Source organism: Felis catus, chromosome E3 (assembly GCF_018350175.1).
Source record: "Felis catus isolate Fca126 chromosome E3, F.catus_Fca126_mat1.0, whole genome shotgun sequence".
Classification (NCBI taxonomy): Eukaryota; Metazoa; Chordata; class Mammalia; order Carnivora; family Felidae; genus Felis; species Felis catus.
This window is the reverse complement of record NC_058383.1, coordinates 1940341-1959529: the sequence shown is the minus strand read 5'-3', so window position 1 is coordinate 1959529 and position 19189 is coordinate 1940341. Positions and strand designations below refer to the sequence as shown.

General features: G+C 50.7%; 1 protein-coding gene across 4 annotated transcripts in view; it reads left to right on the top strand.

Moving 5' to 3' along the window:
- The window catches only part of SNX8 (sorting nexin 8), a 69360-nt gene that overhangs the window by 20304 nt on the left and 29867 nt on the right, over positions 1-19189 (top strand). The window contains exon 1 of one of the 4 annotated variants that reach the window (XM_023246831.2): positions 9476-9602. The exons of the other annotated variants lie outside the window; for them this stretch is intronic. Coding sequence (XP_023102599.1) covers positions 9497-9602 — 106 coding nt within the window. The 5' untranslated portion in view covers positions 9476-9496. Of the gene's footprint in view, positions 1-9475; positions 9603-19189 lie in introns of those variants that run through there. 4 annotated transcript variants of the gene reach the window in all.

Here is a 19189-nt window from a genome sequence, read left to right as displayed (position 1 = left end):
ACGTCTGCTGAGTTACCTTGATTTGGAAATGTTAAACCAAAGTTGCATTTTACTTGGTCACAATATTTTATCCATTTTACATGTGTTACTGGGTTAGATTTGTTTATATTTTGTTAAGGATTTTTGTGTCTGTGTTCATGAGCAACATTACGTATAGTTTTCTTCCAGTGTATTTGATTTTGGTATCAAGATAATTTTCTTCTAATGTCTTTGATTATCAGAATTTACAGCAAAAATTTGAGGAAATAGGTTTTTTTTAAAGTTTATTTTTGAGAGAGAGACAGAAATAGGGTTTTTTTTTTAAGTTTCTTTATTTTTGAGAGAGAGAGACAGAGACTCGTTTGTTTATGATTGAGTGAGGGGCAGAGAGAGGGAGACACAGAATCCGAAGCAGGCTCCAGGCTCCGAGGTGTCAGCACAGAGCCCGACAGGGGGCTCGAACCCATGAGCCTCGATATCATGACCCAAGCCAAAGTCGGATGCTTAACTGACTGGGCCACCCAGGCACCCCAATATTTTTTAAAGCTATTTTTTAGTGCAGTTTAAGCATCAGACAAAACTGAGAGGGAGGTGCAGTGATTTCCCATATCTCCTTGCCCCCGCCCATGCATTGCCTCCCCCACTTTACCAGCCCCCCACCAGAATGGTGTGTCTGTTACCAACCTGCACTGACACATTATAATCCATCATTCACCTTATGGTTCACTCTTGGTATTATTCGTTTCATAGGTTTGAACAACGTCGGAGAAATGGCTCATCTCTAATTTCATTTTCCATGTGTTTGTTACGAGTATACAGAAATACAACTGATTCAGGTATATTAGCGTTGTATCCTGCCACCTCGGTAAATTTTCCTATTCCAGTTCTAGGTGGTGGTGGTGGTGGTGGTGGTGGTGGTTTTAGATTCCTCAGCATTCTCTGCTTCCACAGCCACTTTCCTTTCCAGTCTTCATGCCATTTTCTTCTTACCCAGTCGTGGGCGAGGACTTCCAGTCAGTGTTGACTTTTAACGTCTTGTCTTGCCTTACTGCTAATCACAGGGGGAAAATGTTTGGTCTCTCATGGTTAAGTATGAACCAGCTTTAGCCTTTCACGGATCCTCCTTTTCAATTTGAAGAAGTTTCCTTATCATCCTAGTTTGCAGAGAGATGTAATCATAAATGGGTGTTAAATTTTTCCATAATTTCCCATGCGTTTTGGGGGGCATTTTTTTTTTGCATAATGTATTTTTTCTTCAATGTAAATTTTATGCATATGCGATGATCATATGGTTCTGTTAACACAGTGAGTTAAATTGATTTTTCAACTAATTAAACCACCTCCATTCCTGGCAAAAACTCTGCTTATATAATAACACTGCTATTACTTTCTCCTTGGAAGTTCAGTAGAACTTACTAGTAAAGCCATCTGGACCATGAGTTTTCTTTGTGAGAAAGTTTTTTTTTTTTAATTGAAAATAATTTAAAGACTTTTTAAATGTTTATTTAAAAACATTTTTAATGTTTATTCATTTTTGAGAGACAGAGAGAGACAAAGTGGGAATGGGGGAGGGGCAGAGAGAGAGAGAGGGAGACACAGGATCTGAAGCAGGCTCCAGGCTCTGAGCAAAACAGAGCCGAACGCGGACTCGAACCCACAAACTGTGAGATCATGACCTGAGCTGAAGTCGGATGCTTAAGTGACTGAGCCGCCCACGCGCCCCAAATTGAAAATAACTTTTTAACTGTGGTGAAATACACATAAAATTTACCACCTTAACCATTTTTTAAGTACAAAATTCAACGGCATTAAGTAGCACAAATTTAGTGGCTTAAAATAATAAAAATGTGGGGCACCTGGGTGGCGCAGTCGGTTAAGCGTCCGACTTCAGCCAGGTCACGATCTCGCGGTCCGTGAGTTCGAGCCCCGCGTCGGGCTCTGGGCTGATGGCTCAGAGCCTGGAGCCTGTTTCCGATTCTGTGTCTCCCTCTTTCTCTTCCCCTCCCCCGTTCATGCTCTCTCTCTGTCCCAAAAATAAATAAACGTTGAAAAAAAAATTAAAAAAAAAAACAAAAACAAACAAACAAAAAACAATAAAAATGTGTTGTCTTATTGTTCTAGAAGTCACAAGTGTGAAATGAGTCCTAAAGGATTGAAATCCAGGTGTTGGTAGGTAGGAATGGTTCTTTCTAGAACCTCCAATGGAAAAGTCATTCTTTGCTTCTACCAGATTCTTCTTCTTTTTTTTTTTTGGTTTATTTATTTTTGAGAGAGAGAGTGTGTGAGTGGGGAGAGGCAGAGAGGGAGACACAGAATCCAAAGCAGGCTCCAGGGTCTGAGCTGTCAGCACAGAGCCCGATTCAGGGCTCAAACTCACAAACTGCGAGATCATGACCTGAGCTGAAGTTGGTCGCTTAACTGACTGAGCCACCCAGGCGCCCCGTCTCTACCAGCTTCTAGAGGCAGCCGGCATTCCTTGGCCCGTGACTGCACCACCCCAGTCTCGGCCTCCAGCATCACATGGATGTCTCCATAATAATATTGGCACTGTTCCCTTCCTCCTATGTGTACCCTCATAATTGCACCTTGACCCACCCAGATAATTCAGGAGACTGTCTCCATCTCATGAGCCTTAACTTTGCACATCTTCAGAGTCCCTTTTTCCACATAAGGTAATATATTCACGGGTTCTGGGGACTAGATGGTCTTTGAGGGGCTAGTCTTGCGTCTACCACAGCTAACCTTCTGGCTCCCAAAGATTCACATCTATCCAGTCTGCAAAATGCATCTCTCACATCCCAGTATCCCCCAAAGTCTCAACCCTTTCCAGCACAACTCAAAGTCCCAAATCTCATCATCTAAATAAGGTAGAACAGGTATGGGTGAGACGCTGTCTGTGATTCATCCCGGGGCAGAATTCCTCTCCATCTGGGCACCTAGAGAACAAATGATCTAATCCCCGAGTACGATGGCGCGATAGGCATAGGGTAACAGTTATAAACATTCCCATTTAAACAGAAAGAAACGGAAGGAGAAAGGAATTGCGGTCCTAAGCAATTCTGAAATGCAAGGGAGCAAACTCAGGTTTCAAGGAACTGTTCTCCGTGGTTCAAGGTCCACGGCTGCACCCTGAGTCTTCCTTCCTTTTTCATGAAGCGTAGCACGTGTTTGTAGCCGAGTAGTATTTTCAGCCTGTTTCCTGCCTGTAGAGTTTTCGAGTCCGCCTTCTTTCATTTCGTCTTCCTCTGTCCCTTGAAGTCCAAGTTGGTAGTGTTTCTGCTGAGACAAGATGTTCAAAAACCGTGTGGGTCTGACACGTGTGCCGTTACAAAAGAGGCTCGGGGAGCAGGGGGGGCTCGGGCGGCTGAACGTCTGACTCTCGATTTTGGCTCAGGTCATGATCTCACGGTTTGTGGGTTCAAACCCTGCCCTGGGCTTGGCGCTGACAGTGCGGAGCCTGCTTGGGATTCCCTCCCTCCACCCCCCACCCAGCCCCGTCCCTCCCCTGCTCACGCTCTCTCTCTCAAAATTAATAAACATTAAAAAAAGAAAAGAAAGAGGCTCATCCACAGGTCTTTCCTGAATAATCCTGTCTCTTTTTTGCTTCTGCTGAAATGCCACACATCTAATCTAATCTCTCCAAAGAGCTCTCTGTGATGAATACTGTGGCCTTTTGTTCCTTTCCAGGCGCTAGAAAAACGTTGTCCAGACACACCCCTGGCTTTCTCTCCAGAGCACACTTTCCTGACCGTGAGTCTCCTAATTTTACAATTGTTTGCAGTCCGGATAGGTTCTTTCTCATGGACCTGGGACACAATCTAGCTGGGCTTTCTGCCACCGCGGGGCAGAAGCTATTTTCCACTAGCTTCCGGTAGTGTGGTCCTCATTTCCTTCTGAGGCCTCACCAAAATCGCCTTTAATTTTTTTTTTTTAATGTTTATTTATTTTTGAGAGAGACAGAGACCAAGCTTGAGCGGGGGAGGGGCAGAGAGAGAGAGAGGGAGACACAGAATCCGAAGCAGGTTCCAGGCTCCGAGCTGTCGGCACAGAGCCCGACGCGGGGCTGGAACTCACAGACCGTGAGATCACGACCTGGGCCGAAGTCGGACGCCCAACCGACCGAGCCACCCAGGCACCCCATAAAGTGCCTTTAACGTCTGAATTTCCATCTGCACTCGCTTTATGGCAGCTTGGGTATTACCATCTAAGATGATGTGGACTTTCTACACCACAGTCCTCACTAACCGAGTTGTTAACGGGCACGTGTCTGCTGACAATCTGTTCACGGCAATCTAGGCTTTTTCTATGATGCTTGTCAAAATTCTTCCGGTCTCTACCCATCCCCTAATTCCAAAGCCAGTTCCGCGTCTGTAGGTATTTGTCATAACAGTCCCCCACTTGGCGTGTGCCAGCACGAGTATTTTGTGCTCCCCCGTGGCAGTGCGGCATGCCATTGTATGGCTCTACGGCAATAAATATGTTCATCCTGTCTGTTGTTAACAGACATTTGGGTTAGTTCCAGTTTGTAGCTATTCAAATGAGGCTTCTAGGAATGAGCCTCTTTCTGGTGGGCATATGCTTTGATTTCCCTGGGGTAAATATCCAGGACTGGGATTTGCCTCACGGGTTCTTCTTTCTCCACTCTTGGTCTGGTGTGGATAGCCAGCACCCACGCTCCTCCTAAAGGCTGGTGGGGTAGCTCTCCGTCCATCCTGAGCCTATCTAGGGACTTTAGGCCGAATCCTGTCCTTGCTGCAGGCCCAAGCTGTGCTTTCCTGTTACTTGACCCAGGCTCCTAAGATTTGTATCTTTTCTTTAATGTTTATTTATTTTTGAGAGACAGAGCGCAAATGGGAAAGGGCCAGAGAGAGGGGGGGACACAGAATCCGAAGGAGCTCCAGGCTCTGAGCTGTCAGCCCAGAGCCCGACGTGGGGCTCGAAATCACGGACCGCGAGATCATGACCTGAGCCGAAGTCGGACACTTAACTGACTGAGCCACACAGGTGCCCTAGATCTTTATCATTTCTGAAAGCTCTGTGGGTTGTCTGGCCTCGGCTTTAGGTCATTCCTGTAACTTGAAGTCCTCCCTATGTCTCGTACGCTTTCTTGCTTTCGATGCCAGCGATGTGTTAATAACATCTCGGGGAAGGGCTAAAATTGTAGCCAGCATTTCTGTAGTTTTGGAGAAGGAGGGTGAATATACTTCTGCGTCCATTTAGACTGACATAAGAAGTCTCTCTCTCTCTTTTTTTTTTAACGTTTATTTTTGAGACAGAGAGAGACAGAGCATGAACGGGGGAGGGGCAGAGAGAGAGGGAGACACAGAATCAGAAACAGGCTCCAGGCTCTGAGCGGTCAGCACAGAGCCCGACGTGGGTCTCGAACTCCCGGACCACGAGATCGTGACCTGAGCTGAAGTCAGACGCTCAACCGACGGAGCCACCCAGGCGCCCCAAGAAGTCTCTTATTTAAACCTTAACCTTTCAGGAACACACCTTTGAAATGAGTGATACCGATATTTCCATATTACATGCGAGCAAACTGAGGCTGACGAGAATAAAGTAGCTTGTCCGACGTCTCGTGAGGAGAGCCAACATTTCTGAGATGTTGAAATCTTCCTGAGGCTCCTGGAGGACATGAGCAGATCTCCGGAACTTTAGGATGCAAGCTTGAGAAGGTATCTCGCTGCCTGACAAGGAAGCGTCGCCCGAGGATTCGGTTTCATGACCTTCACGGTGTTGAGATGATACTGGCTCAGCACTTTGTGCAGTGCTGTCACATCATTAAGGTTCCATACGTGTTTGGGGGCTATTAATATTATTTGCGAAGTTGTTGTAATTTTCTCTGCCTTCAGACTCCCTCCCCCCAGTGTGATTTCCAGAGCCACAGGCCGCATCCCCCCTCAAGCCTTCTAAAAGAAGAGGTTACGGATGGACTGGAATTTCCTGATTAAGATTGTTGAGGGGGTAGGGGCGACTGGGTGGCTCAGTCGGTTGAGCATCTGACTCTTGGTTTCGGCTCAGGTCATGATCCCAGGGTTTGGGATCGAGCCCAGATTTGGGCTCTGTGCTGAGTGCGGAGCCTGCCTAAGATTCCCTCTCCCTCTCTCTCTCTCTGTCTTTCTCTCTCTCTCCCCCCTCCTCCTCTCCCTTGCTCTCACGTGCACATGCACTTGCTCTCTCAAAAAAAGAAAAAAGAATGTTGAGAAGAAACTGGGGTTTTATGGCATTGGGTAACGCCACAGGGGCTATTATGAGGGGGATCTCTGGTACCAGATGGTCTGGGTTCAAATCCCGACTCTTCTGTGGACTAGCTCTGCGATCTTGGCGTGTCAGACTCTTCTGCCTTAATTGCTGGGGCATGGAGACTTTTATACTACTATTTCGTAGATTTAGTGTGATGGGTAGGTGAGTTGGTGAATTTCCAAATAAAAGGCACTTAGAAAGGTGCTCAGCACATGGTAGGTAGACGTTCAATAAACGCTAGTTTGGTTAGTGTGCTTGGTATTTAGCGCTATTGGCCAAATATTTCTGGCTTTCGGTCCTCCGGGCACTTGGGGGTGTCCGCCCTCTGGCTCTTCCTGGTTGGGGGAAGCGCGTCACACTTTTGGCCAGGGAGTTGCGAATGGAGGGCTGCGGGACGTTTCACTGCTTGTGCTGGATCCTGCCGAGCTCTTTCTCTTTGTCGCGATGGCAGAACTTCCAGATGGTGGCCGCTCCATTGTCTGGGTTTCCAAGGGACTGTGGCGAGCGTGGCCGCCTTGTTATTTCAGGTGTCTGAGGGTTCAGATTGTTTCTGCAGCAGGATACAGCCTATCCTGACAAACAGGTCAACTATTATTAACGGTCAAGTCCGTAGTCCTCAAAGCGTTTCACTAACTTCTTCAAAAGGCCCCCAACAGGATGAGGAAGTCCTTGCATTTCGGTGGGACAGCTGATAACAGCCCCTTTCTGCACGTCCACCTGCAACGTGACGTCCTGACTCCACTGTTCCAGTTGTCAGCGTGTGCCTATGGTCCTCGTTTTCCTAAATGGAAAGCGATTGATGTGACTCGAACAACAGATGAACAATGTTAATTGGATCCTTGCCATTAACCACAAGGTTTTAAAAGTCAGAAATTCTGGTCTGCTGTTTGCTGCTTCCTGAATGAAGCAGAAATCGTATAAGGATTAGTCTTCTTTGGTGAGGATCTAAAGAAGTTACAGGCAGACGAGTTTCAGTGCACGTTTCCAGGAACTTTCTAACCGTTCGAGATATCTGGCAATAGAGCCCACAACCTATAAGGACCGAGTTCCCTTTTCTGGAGGCATTCGGAACTGGGCACGTCAGAACCCACCGCTCACTCCCCTTTCCTCTCACAACACCTATGTTTCCAGCCCCATCACCTGCTTCACTCTGTGATGTGAGAATCCTGTTGTATCCTTGTGTCTCCCCCCCCTCCCCCCCAAATGCAGTACCTAGAAAATGCTCAGGCAATGTTTGCAGGAATCAAATAATCTTTCAACCTAGAACCGTAGCCTTCCACCTGGGCTGCATGTTGGAATCACTTGGGGAGCTTAAAAAAAAATCCCAAGTCTAGGCCACACCTCAGATGAATTAAATCAGAACTTCTGGGGGCGGCCTCCAGACACAGTCTATCTGAACTCTCCCCAGATGATTAGAAAGTGCAGCAGAGATCCAGAACTGCTGAACTAGAGGCTGTGTGGCCCTGTGTCAAGGGTGTTAATACATTTAATGTTATCACTGTTGAATAGTGTCTGTTTATACACTTCTATTAGGGTTTTACAGTTTGGAGAGTCCAGTGAACTTTCAAACCTTTAATAAAGATTTTATAATCTAGTGAGGGACAGAGATACGTGTGGAGTAATACCAGGACATCAGCAGTGTGTGTGTGGGTGTAGGCGCACGCCTGAGTGAGTGTGTGTTTGGGGACTGGATAGACGCAGAGTCAGGGAAAAGTGCTGAGCCCATCATTTGATGCAACAAGCCCTGAAAGGAAGCCCCGGTGGCGGTGGCGGAAGGAAATAGCATCAGATGGGGGTCTGTGCATCACAGGATACTGCAGTGTCCCCCCCCCCCCCCCCCCGCACCCCGTGACTTGGAAAAGCCCATCTGGAGAAAGGGATAGCACTTGCTAGGTTACAGTGGGGGGGGTTGCGGGGAGAGCCTCTCTGACTGTTACAGCTCTCTGGGATGTCCTTGGGTGCGGTGATCTGTAACTGAGGCAGGGTCCAGCTGTAGCAAGGAAAACCAGCTACCTGGGGAAGACTGGGACCTTTCTTAGGACTCCGACGGGGAGGGGGAGGGGGGTCGCTCTGGGCTCTAGATCGCTATAATCAGCCCCCAGGGGGCGTTGGTGGGCATCAGAATCCGGAGGTCCAGGATTCTGACTTTGGAAACGAGGCCCTCCCTCATGGAGCCCTTCTTGGCGCCCCAGCTTCCTCTTCTGCCATTTCTGCAGCCACACTTTTAGCTCCAGGAGGACCACAGCGTCTGCAGCTGCCTGATGCCTCAGAACCTTCGCGCCTGCTGGAGGCCGCTCCTTCTGCTGAACTCCTCATCCCCAGCATCAGCTCAGGCAGGCTCTGCCCCACCCAGGGGTCCCTTCATCTGTTCCGGTGCCCCCACAGCCTCACTTTGGAACAGCCAGGACACTTGCTCTGGTGTCCTGTGGTCCTCCAGATCGGGGGAGGCACCGAATGCATCCTCCTATCTCCGGGTCCCGGCACTGGACGGCCAGGGGGAGTGGGTGAGTGAGCTGGTAGGGCGAGTGAGAGTGGGTGGGCAAGGGGGTGGACGAGTGGGTGAACAAGCAAGGGGGCGGGGGGAGGAGTGGGTGAGTGGAGGAATGAACGAATGAATGAGGGGGGGATGGGTGCGTGTGAAAAGCTGAGTGAGCGAGGGGGTGAATGAGTGAGTGGGGAGTGGTGCGTAAGTGAGCAGCAGAGTGAATGAGCAAGCCGGCGGGCGGGAGGGTGAGTGAGTCCTTGCGGACGGGCGGAAGGGAACGAGTGAGAGGGCGGGCGGGTGAACGAGTGAATGAGTGAGCGGAGGGGGGTGGGAGCTAAGGGAAGGGCTAGAGGCGGCGGGGGGAGCGAGGGACGAGCCGGGAGGGGTGCGGGGGCGCGGGGCGGGGAGAGGCCCACGCGGAAGTGCCGAGTGAGCGGCCGAGGGGTGAGCGTGACGGCAAGCGGCCGAGCAAGCGGCTAAGCGAGTGGGCGAGCTGGGCTGGCACCGAGCCTGCTGGGGGGAGCGGGAGCGCGGGCGGGAGCGCGGGCCAATCCTCCGGGTGGCCGCGTGGCCGGGGCGTGGCGAGTCCGGGCAAGGGGCGTGGCAGGCCCGGGTGGGCGTGGCGAGGCCGGAGAAGGGGCGTGGCAGGCCCGGAGCGGGCGCCGCGAGGCCAGGCAGGGGGCGGGGAGGGGCCGGGCGTGGGCGGGGCGTGCCGGGGTGGGCGCGGCCAGGCGGGCAGGCGGGCGGGCGGGCGGGCGCGGAGGAAGTCACGTGGCGCGCGCTCACATGACTGGCGGCGTGATGGACCGGCTGCCGGGGGAGGCAGGCGCGGCGCCAGTCGCGGCGGCAGCTGAGGCGGAGGCTGAGGAGGAGGCGGACCCGCCGGCGGCAGGTACGGCTCGCGGTCCCCCGGGCTCCAGCGCGCGGTCCCGGGCCCGCGTCCCCCGTGACCCCGCGACCCTCGGCTCCCTGGGTGTCCGCGGCGCCCCGCGTGCCCCTGCCACGCCGAGGAGCGCGCTGTGGCGCCGCGGGCCGGGGACCCGAGCACCTGCTCAGGTTTGTCCCGGCCGCGCTCTTCTGCCCGCGCCTCCCGGTGCAGGGCCCCCTCGGGGACGGACGTCCCCCGCCCCCCGCGGTGCCGCCCCGCCCGGCCGCGTGGGGCGCAGCCCAGGACTTTGCGGGGCTCCGACGAGAAATTGGGAGTTCTCCCCAGCAATCCGGACAGACTTCGCCGGGAGTGCTTCCGAGCTAGTGGATGAGCATGAACACGGAAAGGCGTGCGCCAGGCTTGGCTTTTCTAGCATGCTCCCTGTTGAAAAGTTCCTTCCTCTAGTCCTAGTCCTCTAACTGCAGAACGCACGTAGGGGGATGTTGGTAGGAGTTACTACCTCTTCTTGGTGCTGGCGGGGGGGGGGGGGGGTGGGGTGGGGCACGAGGTTGAGGGACTCCTCCTGGCGGTCTGGCGAGGTGTCTCCAGGGGGCTGTGCTCACCCTAAGTTCTGGGGGGTTACGAGAGAGCTCATTCATTAGGGAGAAACAGGAAGGGGGCGTCAGGGAAGCTGCTGGGGCGTGGGCGTTGGACTGGCCTGACTAATTGATATGAAAGATCCTGGGTGAGTCTGCGTCTGCACTGAAGTCCCCCACCCCCAAAGTTGGTCTTTAGATTTTTCATTTCATTTGGAGCTGGGTAAGAGGACACGTGTGATGGCTCTTGCTGTTGGTTAGAACATTGTGTCCTCGAGGTCTCACGTTGGCGCCCAGCGTGGGCAGTCCGTCTCACCTATACCAGGGCCGTGGCCTCGCCCCTTTGGCTGGGTCACATTTGGAAATGGGAGGCTGTTTCCCCTCGGATCATAAAGCAGTTCATAGTTGCTGGATGTGGTGGTGGTGGTGGTGGTGGCTCAGGGGTGTCTCTGCAGGTACAGGTAACTGCAGGAGGTGTTTGAGGCAGGACTCCACTTACGGCTGCCAGTTACGGATGGCACCAGCTCTCCAAGACTGCCTTTCCTGCAACTTGGTCTGGAATTTCCATGGTAGCTGGCCTCCTTTGGGGTCGTGGCGATTTTATTAGGCCCGCTCATGGTATCCACAGTGTAGCCAGTACTTCTGTGTTTACAGAGGGCTTTCTATAGCCGGCTGAGTCTCAAATTCAGGGTTCACGGATTGCTGGGATGTAACCTGTCATTTCATCCCATTTAAAATCTTTTGACCATCCCATGAGGCAGGTGACGTGGTAGAACAAACCTTTTTTTACACCGGGATAAAGGAAACCCAGAGGCAAGTGACTTGCTTGAAGTGGGCAGTGTTAAGGAGGCACGGTCAAGGTGGGAATCGTGGTTGGGTGGGCTGGAGTCAGAAAACCTAAGCCTTTGAGACTGAATCTTGTCCGTCGACCATAAATGTGAATCTCACATTGATTTTGATTTGTTGAAGGGTTTGTGTTTATGGATACAGAATGAATTTTCTCTGGTGTCCTGTCTACACAGGCAGAGCCCACGTGTAATCGTGGGGACTGTGAGGTCTAGGACTTTGTGGTGCTTTTGAGATTGTGAGCAGAAATTGTGTTCACTTTTTCAGCATCAAGAGTCTTATATTGTGGTTCTTTGACGTTTAAGCTGTGAACGGTAACTCTCTAAACATTTAACTTGCAATTAAGCAGTATATGGATAAACACATTTTCTTTAAAAAAAAAAATGTAGAACATTATTAACTAGGTGGAAATCTCACCTTGATTGCCATCACCTTCTCTTTACCAGAGGTGACAGTTGTTATCAGTTCGGGATGGATTCTCTCCGTTCTGTTTTTATATTTTATACGTTCGCGTTCCCAGAAAACATCCCGCCTTGTGCCTCTGTGCCCGTGTTTCCCCAGGAGCGTGTATTAGTTTTCTGGCGCAGCTCTAACGATTCACCGCAGACATGGTGGCTTCAACAGCACAGATGTATCATCTCCCAGATCTGGAGGTCAGCAGTCCAAAATCGGTTTCCTTGGGCTAAAACCAGGTGTGGGCAGGGCTGCGTTCCTTCTGGAGGCCCTGGGGAAAATCCATTTTCTGGCCTTTCTAGCTTGCAGACGCCTCCCACATTCCTTGGCCGATGGTCCCCTTTCTCCAGCAGCCATGAGCACGTCTTTCACACGCTGTCATTTCTCTGGTTCTCCTTTTGTTGTTTCCTTCTTTCCCTTTGAAGGACCCCTGGACTACATTGGGCCCACCTGGGTAGTCCACAGCCCGTGCCCTATCTTAAGGTCAGCGGCTTGGCAACCTGAATTCCATCTGCTACCTTAGTTTCCCTTCTCTGCGGAAACAACAGATTCGGCTTCCAGGGGTCAGGTCGTGGACACCTTCGGGTGGGAGGGCCGTTATCCTGCCTTCCGTGAGTAGATGCTGTAGGAGTGGAATTGCCGGGTCACAGGGTTTGCACCTCTTTTGTTTTAACAGGTAGTGACGCGTTGTCCTCTGTGGTGCCTATCACCAGTTTAGTCAGCAACGTGCTTTATTAAGAACATCGTTTCCTGAGGGGCGCCTGGGTGGCTCGGTTAAGCGTCCGACTTCGGCTCAGGTCACGATGTCAGGGTTTGTGGGATCGAGCCCTGTGTCGGGCTCTGTGCTGACAGCTTGGGGCCTGGAGCCTGCTTGGGATTCTGTGTCTCCCTCTCTCTCTGCCCCTCCCCCACTCTGTGTGCCTGTCTCTTTCCCTCCCTCTCTCTCTCTCTCAAAAATAAACATTAAAAAAAATAAAAACCACACCCTTTCCTCATAACCTCATCAACACTAAATACCATTTTTTAAGCTCTTCAGATTTACAAAAATTAAGAATGTGTCTCATATTTGTTTGACTTCCATTTTCTCCAGTGTTAGTGGAGTTTAGTTTCTTGTCATGTTTTCATCTTGCGTGGCCTCTCTGAACTCACTGTTCATATCTTTTGCCCATTTTGTTAGGAGTGTATCTTTTTTCATGTTGAATCGTAGAATTTCTTTTTTCATTTTAAACATAGGCCGTTTGTGGCTTGTACAGTAAAATTGTAACTGGCAAAATGTCTGATTGGAACATTCTACTCTCTGTGCGGGATGAGAGTTTATCTCAGGGCCTCTTTTGAGGCTACAAAGCTCAGCAACTGTGACGTAGAATGAGAATGGCAACGGATGAATGTGATAGATGCTTGACTGTGCAATTTGATTTTTTGAGGTTGCATCATACCCTGATAAAAATATACACGCATGACCGCTGTGTATCACAGGCCCACTCTCCTGCAGTCCGATGGACCTAAACTTGGTCTTTAGCCCAGGGGAGAATCGGCTTCAGTTCTGTTAGAGCGGCTCAGTGGATGGCATTCCAGACATTCCATTTGGTTAGGAAGCTCCCAGCCACTTGTCTCCTGGTTTTCTCTGGGGTCATGCCTGAGCTCTGCTCATCATTGGCGCTCCTGTGCACCGGCCCCCACCTTCTCTGCATGCCTGGGCCCTTTCCTTGCTCTCTCTGCCCCAGCCACCACCCCTCGCCTGCTGCTTTCTGGGCGTACATTGGTCAGAATTCAGTGAGCTGTCACTTAAGATGTATGCATGTGGGTTAAATTCTATCTCGAAGTGCTGACTACATTCAGAAAAAAAAAAAACAAAAAACAACCCTTCCTGTCCACCCTGCTCCCCTTCATTACCCGCATTTTGATCGTAAACTCCCGACAGGCAGAAACTTATTTTTGTTTACATGCCAGTATCTAGAATAAGATCTGCTATGCAGAAAAGGCTTAGAGGTTTAAATAGAATTACGTTTTCATCATACGTTTTTTCAGGATAGTGTCACATTTTAACTTGGTTTAACAGTGGTAGCTGTGGAAATATGATTTAAGTTTGCTTCCTTGGTCTTTCAACTCTCTGTCATACAGACATACCCAATTTGCAAGGTAAAATGTGTCAATTTGAAGAAAGAGGAACTAACTGAATCACTATTATGTAGAACGGATTTTGCCAGAATTTGTGGTTAGCAAGAAAGTGATGTGTTCCGGGTGGGGGAATTCTGTTTTGGTATTATTTTTTCCTTCCTAAGAAAAAGACATCACAAACAGAGATGTTTTGCCCACGCTGCTTGCTGGGGGGAGCCTGGAGTGGTGAGTGTCGGGACAGGGGCTCCGCGAGGCCTGTCTGCGAACAGGCCCGCACCCCCCCGGGTACTTGGTGAGCGGGGCTCCGGATCACGTTACCCTCTGAAGGACTGCAGTGTTTTCATGATAGAATCACTCAAAAACCATAACGAGACTTAAGGGGATAGATGTTCTTTGTGAAAATAATCAGGACGAAAGTGCCCTGGAGCGCGGGGGGCTCGGGATGGCCCAAGGTACACACGTGCTGTGAGCCGTTGGAGTGATAGGGGACTCCGGCCACGCTTCATGGTTCCCGCTGGCTGGGTGGTCGGAGTGGAGCAGGTGTTGGGTGGGGTTTTGTCGTACTCCTGACCAGTTTGGAGTTTGTGTGTTCAGCAGAGTTGAAGTGAAATTGCGTGACGTTTGATTAATTCCAGGGAAGCTTGGTGTGGACTGGCCAGACTTGTGGCTAGGTACTGTCTCTGCGAAGTACGTTTTCATGACCTCCCGAGGATCTTTCAGAAATGATCTGTGTTGGTAAAGTTTGTTTGCCAGAAGTCTTAGGAATGAGTTGTAATCAACCCAGTGAAACTGCATTGTTGTGTGAGAATTTGCGCTTTGAGGAGGATGTTGTTGTACAGGAATGTAACTGCGAGTACAAACGTTTCATAAACGGAGAAATCAGCCACAGTTCCACCATTTCAATGCAACCACTGCATTTTATTTATTTATTTATTTATTTTTAATTTTTTTTCAACGTTTATTTATTTTTGGGACAGAGACAGAGCATGAACAGGGGAGGGGCAGAGACAGAGGGAGACACAGAATCAGAAACAGGCTCCAGGCTCTGAGGTGTCAGCCCAGAGCCCGACGCGGGGCTTGAACTCACGGACCGCGAGATCGTGACCTGGCTGAAGTCGGACGCTTAACCGACTGCGCCACCCAGGCACCCCTACATTTTAGCATACGCTTGACTTTTGAACGACACAAGTGGGAACTACGCGGATCCACTTGTACGTGGGGTTTTTTTTTTGATCAGTATGGTGCGGTACGGTAAGTGTATTTTGTGTTATGATTTTCCTAACATTTTTTTTTCTCTAGCTGATTTTATTGGAAGGTTGTGGTATAGAACACACACACAAACTATGTATTAATTGATCTTTTATTACTTACTGGTAGGGCTTCCAGTCAACATCTGGCTGTTAGCGGTTAAGTTCTTGGGGAGTCAAAAGTTCTACATTGATTTTCCACTTTGCAGGGGGTAGGGTTGGCGCCCCTAACCCCCATGTTGCTTGAGGGTCAGCTGTGACTTCCTTCTTCCCGCGCATATGCTTTTTACGTCTTCCTAGTGCATTTACGCTTTACGGCCTAGCCTTTCCACTCAACATTTTTCTACACTGTTGAAAATAGTCTTCGTAATTCTCTACTTAATGCCGGCACGGTACTGCGTCAGGCTCTCGGTTCGTGCTTCTGCAGTGCTAACGTCATACGATTTGTGTTAAAGATCCTCTTGCCACGTGTTTTTCAGAAAATGATTCTTTAAATCGAACCAGTGTTAACCTTGCCCTCCTGCTTGTGCTTGGTCTCTCCCGCTCTGCCCGTTCCCACCTCAGAGGTGATCTTTGTTATCAGACTTTCCTGTCGGATTAGGGTTTCAGTAACCTCGGTTATTGGACTTTGAGAACGGGGGGGGGGGGGGGATGCCCTTGGGTGACCTGTTCAGGGATCTTTGCAGATGTGAGACCTGAGTCCCCCCACCCTCCCCTGAGAATGTCCAGAGAGGCCCGAGAAAACGTACACCGGTGACTCCAGTTTCAGTCAAGTTACAAAACATGCAGAATTAGACTCTTGTGTGGGGATGCTGCCGCTGCCGCAGGTTATAAAACTATCAATGAAAGGCAAGGAAGATATCATGAAAAGTAGGTGGTGGTCGCCTCTGTTAGGAGAAAAGGGGTTTGACCTAAAGTGTTTACTGGACAAGGTGGGCTTTTTAATTTTCGACCTGGATGTGTGTTTGAGATATAATTTTGTTAAACTGTCCATAGACATTACAGCCCTTTCTCTGTGCATGTTATCTGCTTCACTGTAGAAAATGTGGAGGGAAAACCCAAGATCCCAAGATGTCAAGTGCCCCTGCTAACGATCTGCAGTTTGCCAGGCAGAGGTGGGCGCAAGGGGTCTTGTTTTAAAACAGTTTTGTAGGCATTCTGACCTCCCTTGTTTTCTACTCTCTAGTTAACATTGGAAGTATGTTTATGGTGAAATACGCGTTTCATCGTATCCTTGTCCACTCCTAATGGCCAACCTTGCAGCGAATCAGCAGGACGGTCTCCTGGCTGCCGCTGTTTCTGGTGTCTGTGTCTGAATACAGTTGGCGCGGGTGAGCCCAGCTGTTTCGGTGGCCCCGGGGACCAGCAGGACCCAGACCTGACGGCCACGGGCAGGTGTCGTGGCAGGAGGGATGTCAGGGGACCTCACCTGCTGTTAACAGTATCTCCATGATGGAGACGGCAAAGGCCATCTTCTGTAAAGGAGGGTCAGGTGATAGTCGTGACTTCGCACTGTTAATTGCCTTTGGGACCGTAATTGCACCTCCCAGCTCCCACGAAATGCCACTCACTGCCTGGTTTTTGCATCTTCAGCTCTTCAGAGTGTGGGGAAAGTGTGTGTGTGCAGTTCTTTATCTCAGGGTGTCTCGTGTACCACCGTTCTTACTTCTTAGGGTGGACAGTGAAGTCGGGAGGCTCCTCGGAGTACCTGTAGAAGGTTAGGTGTTTTCTTTTTTTATTTTAATGTTTATTTTTGAGAGAGTGTGTGTGTATGTGTGAGAGAGCGAGCTTGCGCACAAGTGGGGGAGGGGCAGAGAGGGGGGGACACAGCGTCTGAAGCGGGCTCCAGGCTCCCGAGCCGTCAGCACAGAGCCCGACGTGGGGCTCGAACTCACGAACCGTGAGATCATGACCTGAGCTGAAGTCGGACGCTCAACTGGCTGAGCCACCCAGGCGCCCCGCCTGCAGAAGTTGAGAGGTGAGCTGGCTTGTGTGGCAGTGGGCGTGTTTCCTGAAATGCACTGTGTTACGAGTGGAAAGTGTCCCATCTTTTGCCTCCTCCTGGCAGACCTCCACAAAGGGCATTCTTGGCGACCAGGGGATGCGTTGTATTGATGACAAAGCCTGGCAGAGCGCTTCCTGTAGGAGGTGCCTTCCTCCTCACGGACATCCTGCAAAGTCAGTAGTCTATGAACCCCACTTTACAGATGGGGAAACTGAGGCGGCAGCAGTCCCATCGCTCACCCATGACCGGAGAGTGGGATTCACACCCCGGCAAGCGTGGGGCTCCCGTTCGGAAGCGGCAGACGTAACCTCTTGGCTACCGTCTACGCAGGCCGCCTTCCATGCGCTTCCCTTAAGTTCGCTTTGCCAGCCGTTCCCAGACCTCGAACTTTCCCTCTTCTGAAGGTTTCATGTACGGCGAGATGTTTCCGTGTGGCTGTCCTGAAAATGGCCACCGCAGACCACTGTGAGATGTTAGCCTCTCTCTTTTCAGAAAGGGGGTGCACTTGACACGGCGCGATGGGCCGAACAGAGAGCCTGGCAGTCCGGAAAGTGTGTGTGCGCTACAGTCGTTGGAGGCAGAACGGTCACTTGCGTGGTTTGCGCGCGGGTCTCAGCTCTGCACCGCGTCTGCCAGAGCCATCCGGTTCAGTCTGGGGAGCCGCGGGTCGACTGGAGCATAGGTTTCCTGGAGAGAGAATGTGACAGCACCCGGAAACACATTCTGCCAAGCACAGGCCGAGTTCCCTCGTCTAATGAAGGTGTTGGGATTATCCTGGCTGACCCATTCGCAGTCTTTGGGTTGCAGACACCAGAGGACGGTCCAGCCTTCTCTGCGTGGGAGATGAGACCTCCAGATTCAGCGCAACTTGGCTGTGGAGGCAGGACCGACTACGTGTTTCTCTTACTGTGGCATTTTTCACGGTCCCTAATTTGTCCATGCCAATTTCCGGGGCGTTCCTGTCCCTGGCTGATTAATGGCATTCCGGGTCCTCTACCCTGCAGGCCGCTGCATGGCTTGTCTTATTTTTTGTGATTCCTTCCGTAGACCAGTGGGGGTTTGTTCAAATGGATTTAATTGTATCTCACTTGGTTTCCAATGCCAGTGACTGCTTGGAATTTTATTAGTGGGGCCTAATTTGGCTGTGAATGCAGGCTCTCTGTGTAGCCTTGACTGAGATAGAGCACACTCGGTCCTGCTAGATATGTTGGAATATTTTCACTTTCACGGCAACAGATCCTAGAAAACCTGAGTCACTTTCAGACTGAACCAGTCAGACCCAGGGTGAGGGTTTAAACCAAGAACAGTCTCCCAACAGATTGAATTTGGTTCCAGAGAGAGATCATGATTCTTTTTGGAATTGGACTCCTATTTTGTAAGTTACTCCAAGATTCTCCAAATTACTATTAGCTAAAAGAGTGCTGCTTTTGAACTCTGGAAAAAAATCACCAGGCCTTCCCACAGATAAACATTCTGAAAGTGAGAGACCGAAGAGGTTTTTTGAGGAATACACCCAACTTGACCGGGGCCCTCTCAGGAGCGTGTTTGGAAAGATTCGTGGAGAAGCAGAGATCTGGTGGCCTCCGTGCCGGTTCCTCTCGCTCCAGTTTGAGACAGGAAATCATCTGATAGGTGACTGTTTTTGGCCCTCAGCTTCAGTTTTGTGATGTCTTCAGGAGACAGACCCATGATCTTTTCCCCCCTCTGTGGTTTGGTCTCTTGCGTTGCCCTCGGAAAGGAGTAGCCACTCATAGGTTGCAACCGTCTCGTTTGTGTGCAAGTGGTTCACACGTGTCTTTGAGCTCCCAGGGACAACCCGCGATCTGTTCGGGTCTTGACCAGAGCAAGATGCCGTCGTTGTGGTGCGCGACCCGCGCTTGAGGCAGTGAGAACGCCGGGCCTCCGGTTCATTCGATCTGTGATCTGGAAGTTCGTGTCTGGCCTCTGGCCTGCCGGTCCTTTGGAGAAGAAAAGCTTGGGCACCAGGCACTGTGCTAGATGCTTTGACATATTTTCTTTAACACAAACTTCTTGCAGCTGAACAGTGTTGAAGATGGTACCGTTCCCGTCTTAGAGATGAGAAAACTGAGTGCAGCGAGGTGAGCTGTCTGTTCGCGGTCACAGAGGAGTCAGGGGTTTGCGTGGACACCATCTGACCTCTGGCCCCAGGCATGGGGTGTGCCTGTCCTGGCTCCTCTCCCCATGAGTCAGGGAGGGAATACGGGATCGGGTGTCGTCACGTAACCTGTACAGGTTCAGGCCCCACCGCTTAGCTGCTCGCCAGCGCTGTGACCTTGGCGGGTCACAGCACAGACCTCGCCAGGCTGTGCTGCTAGAGCCTTGCTT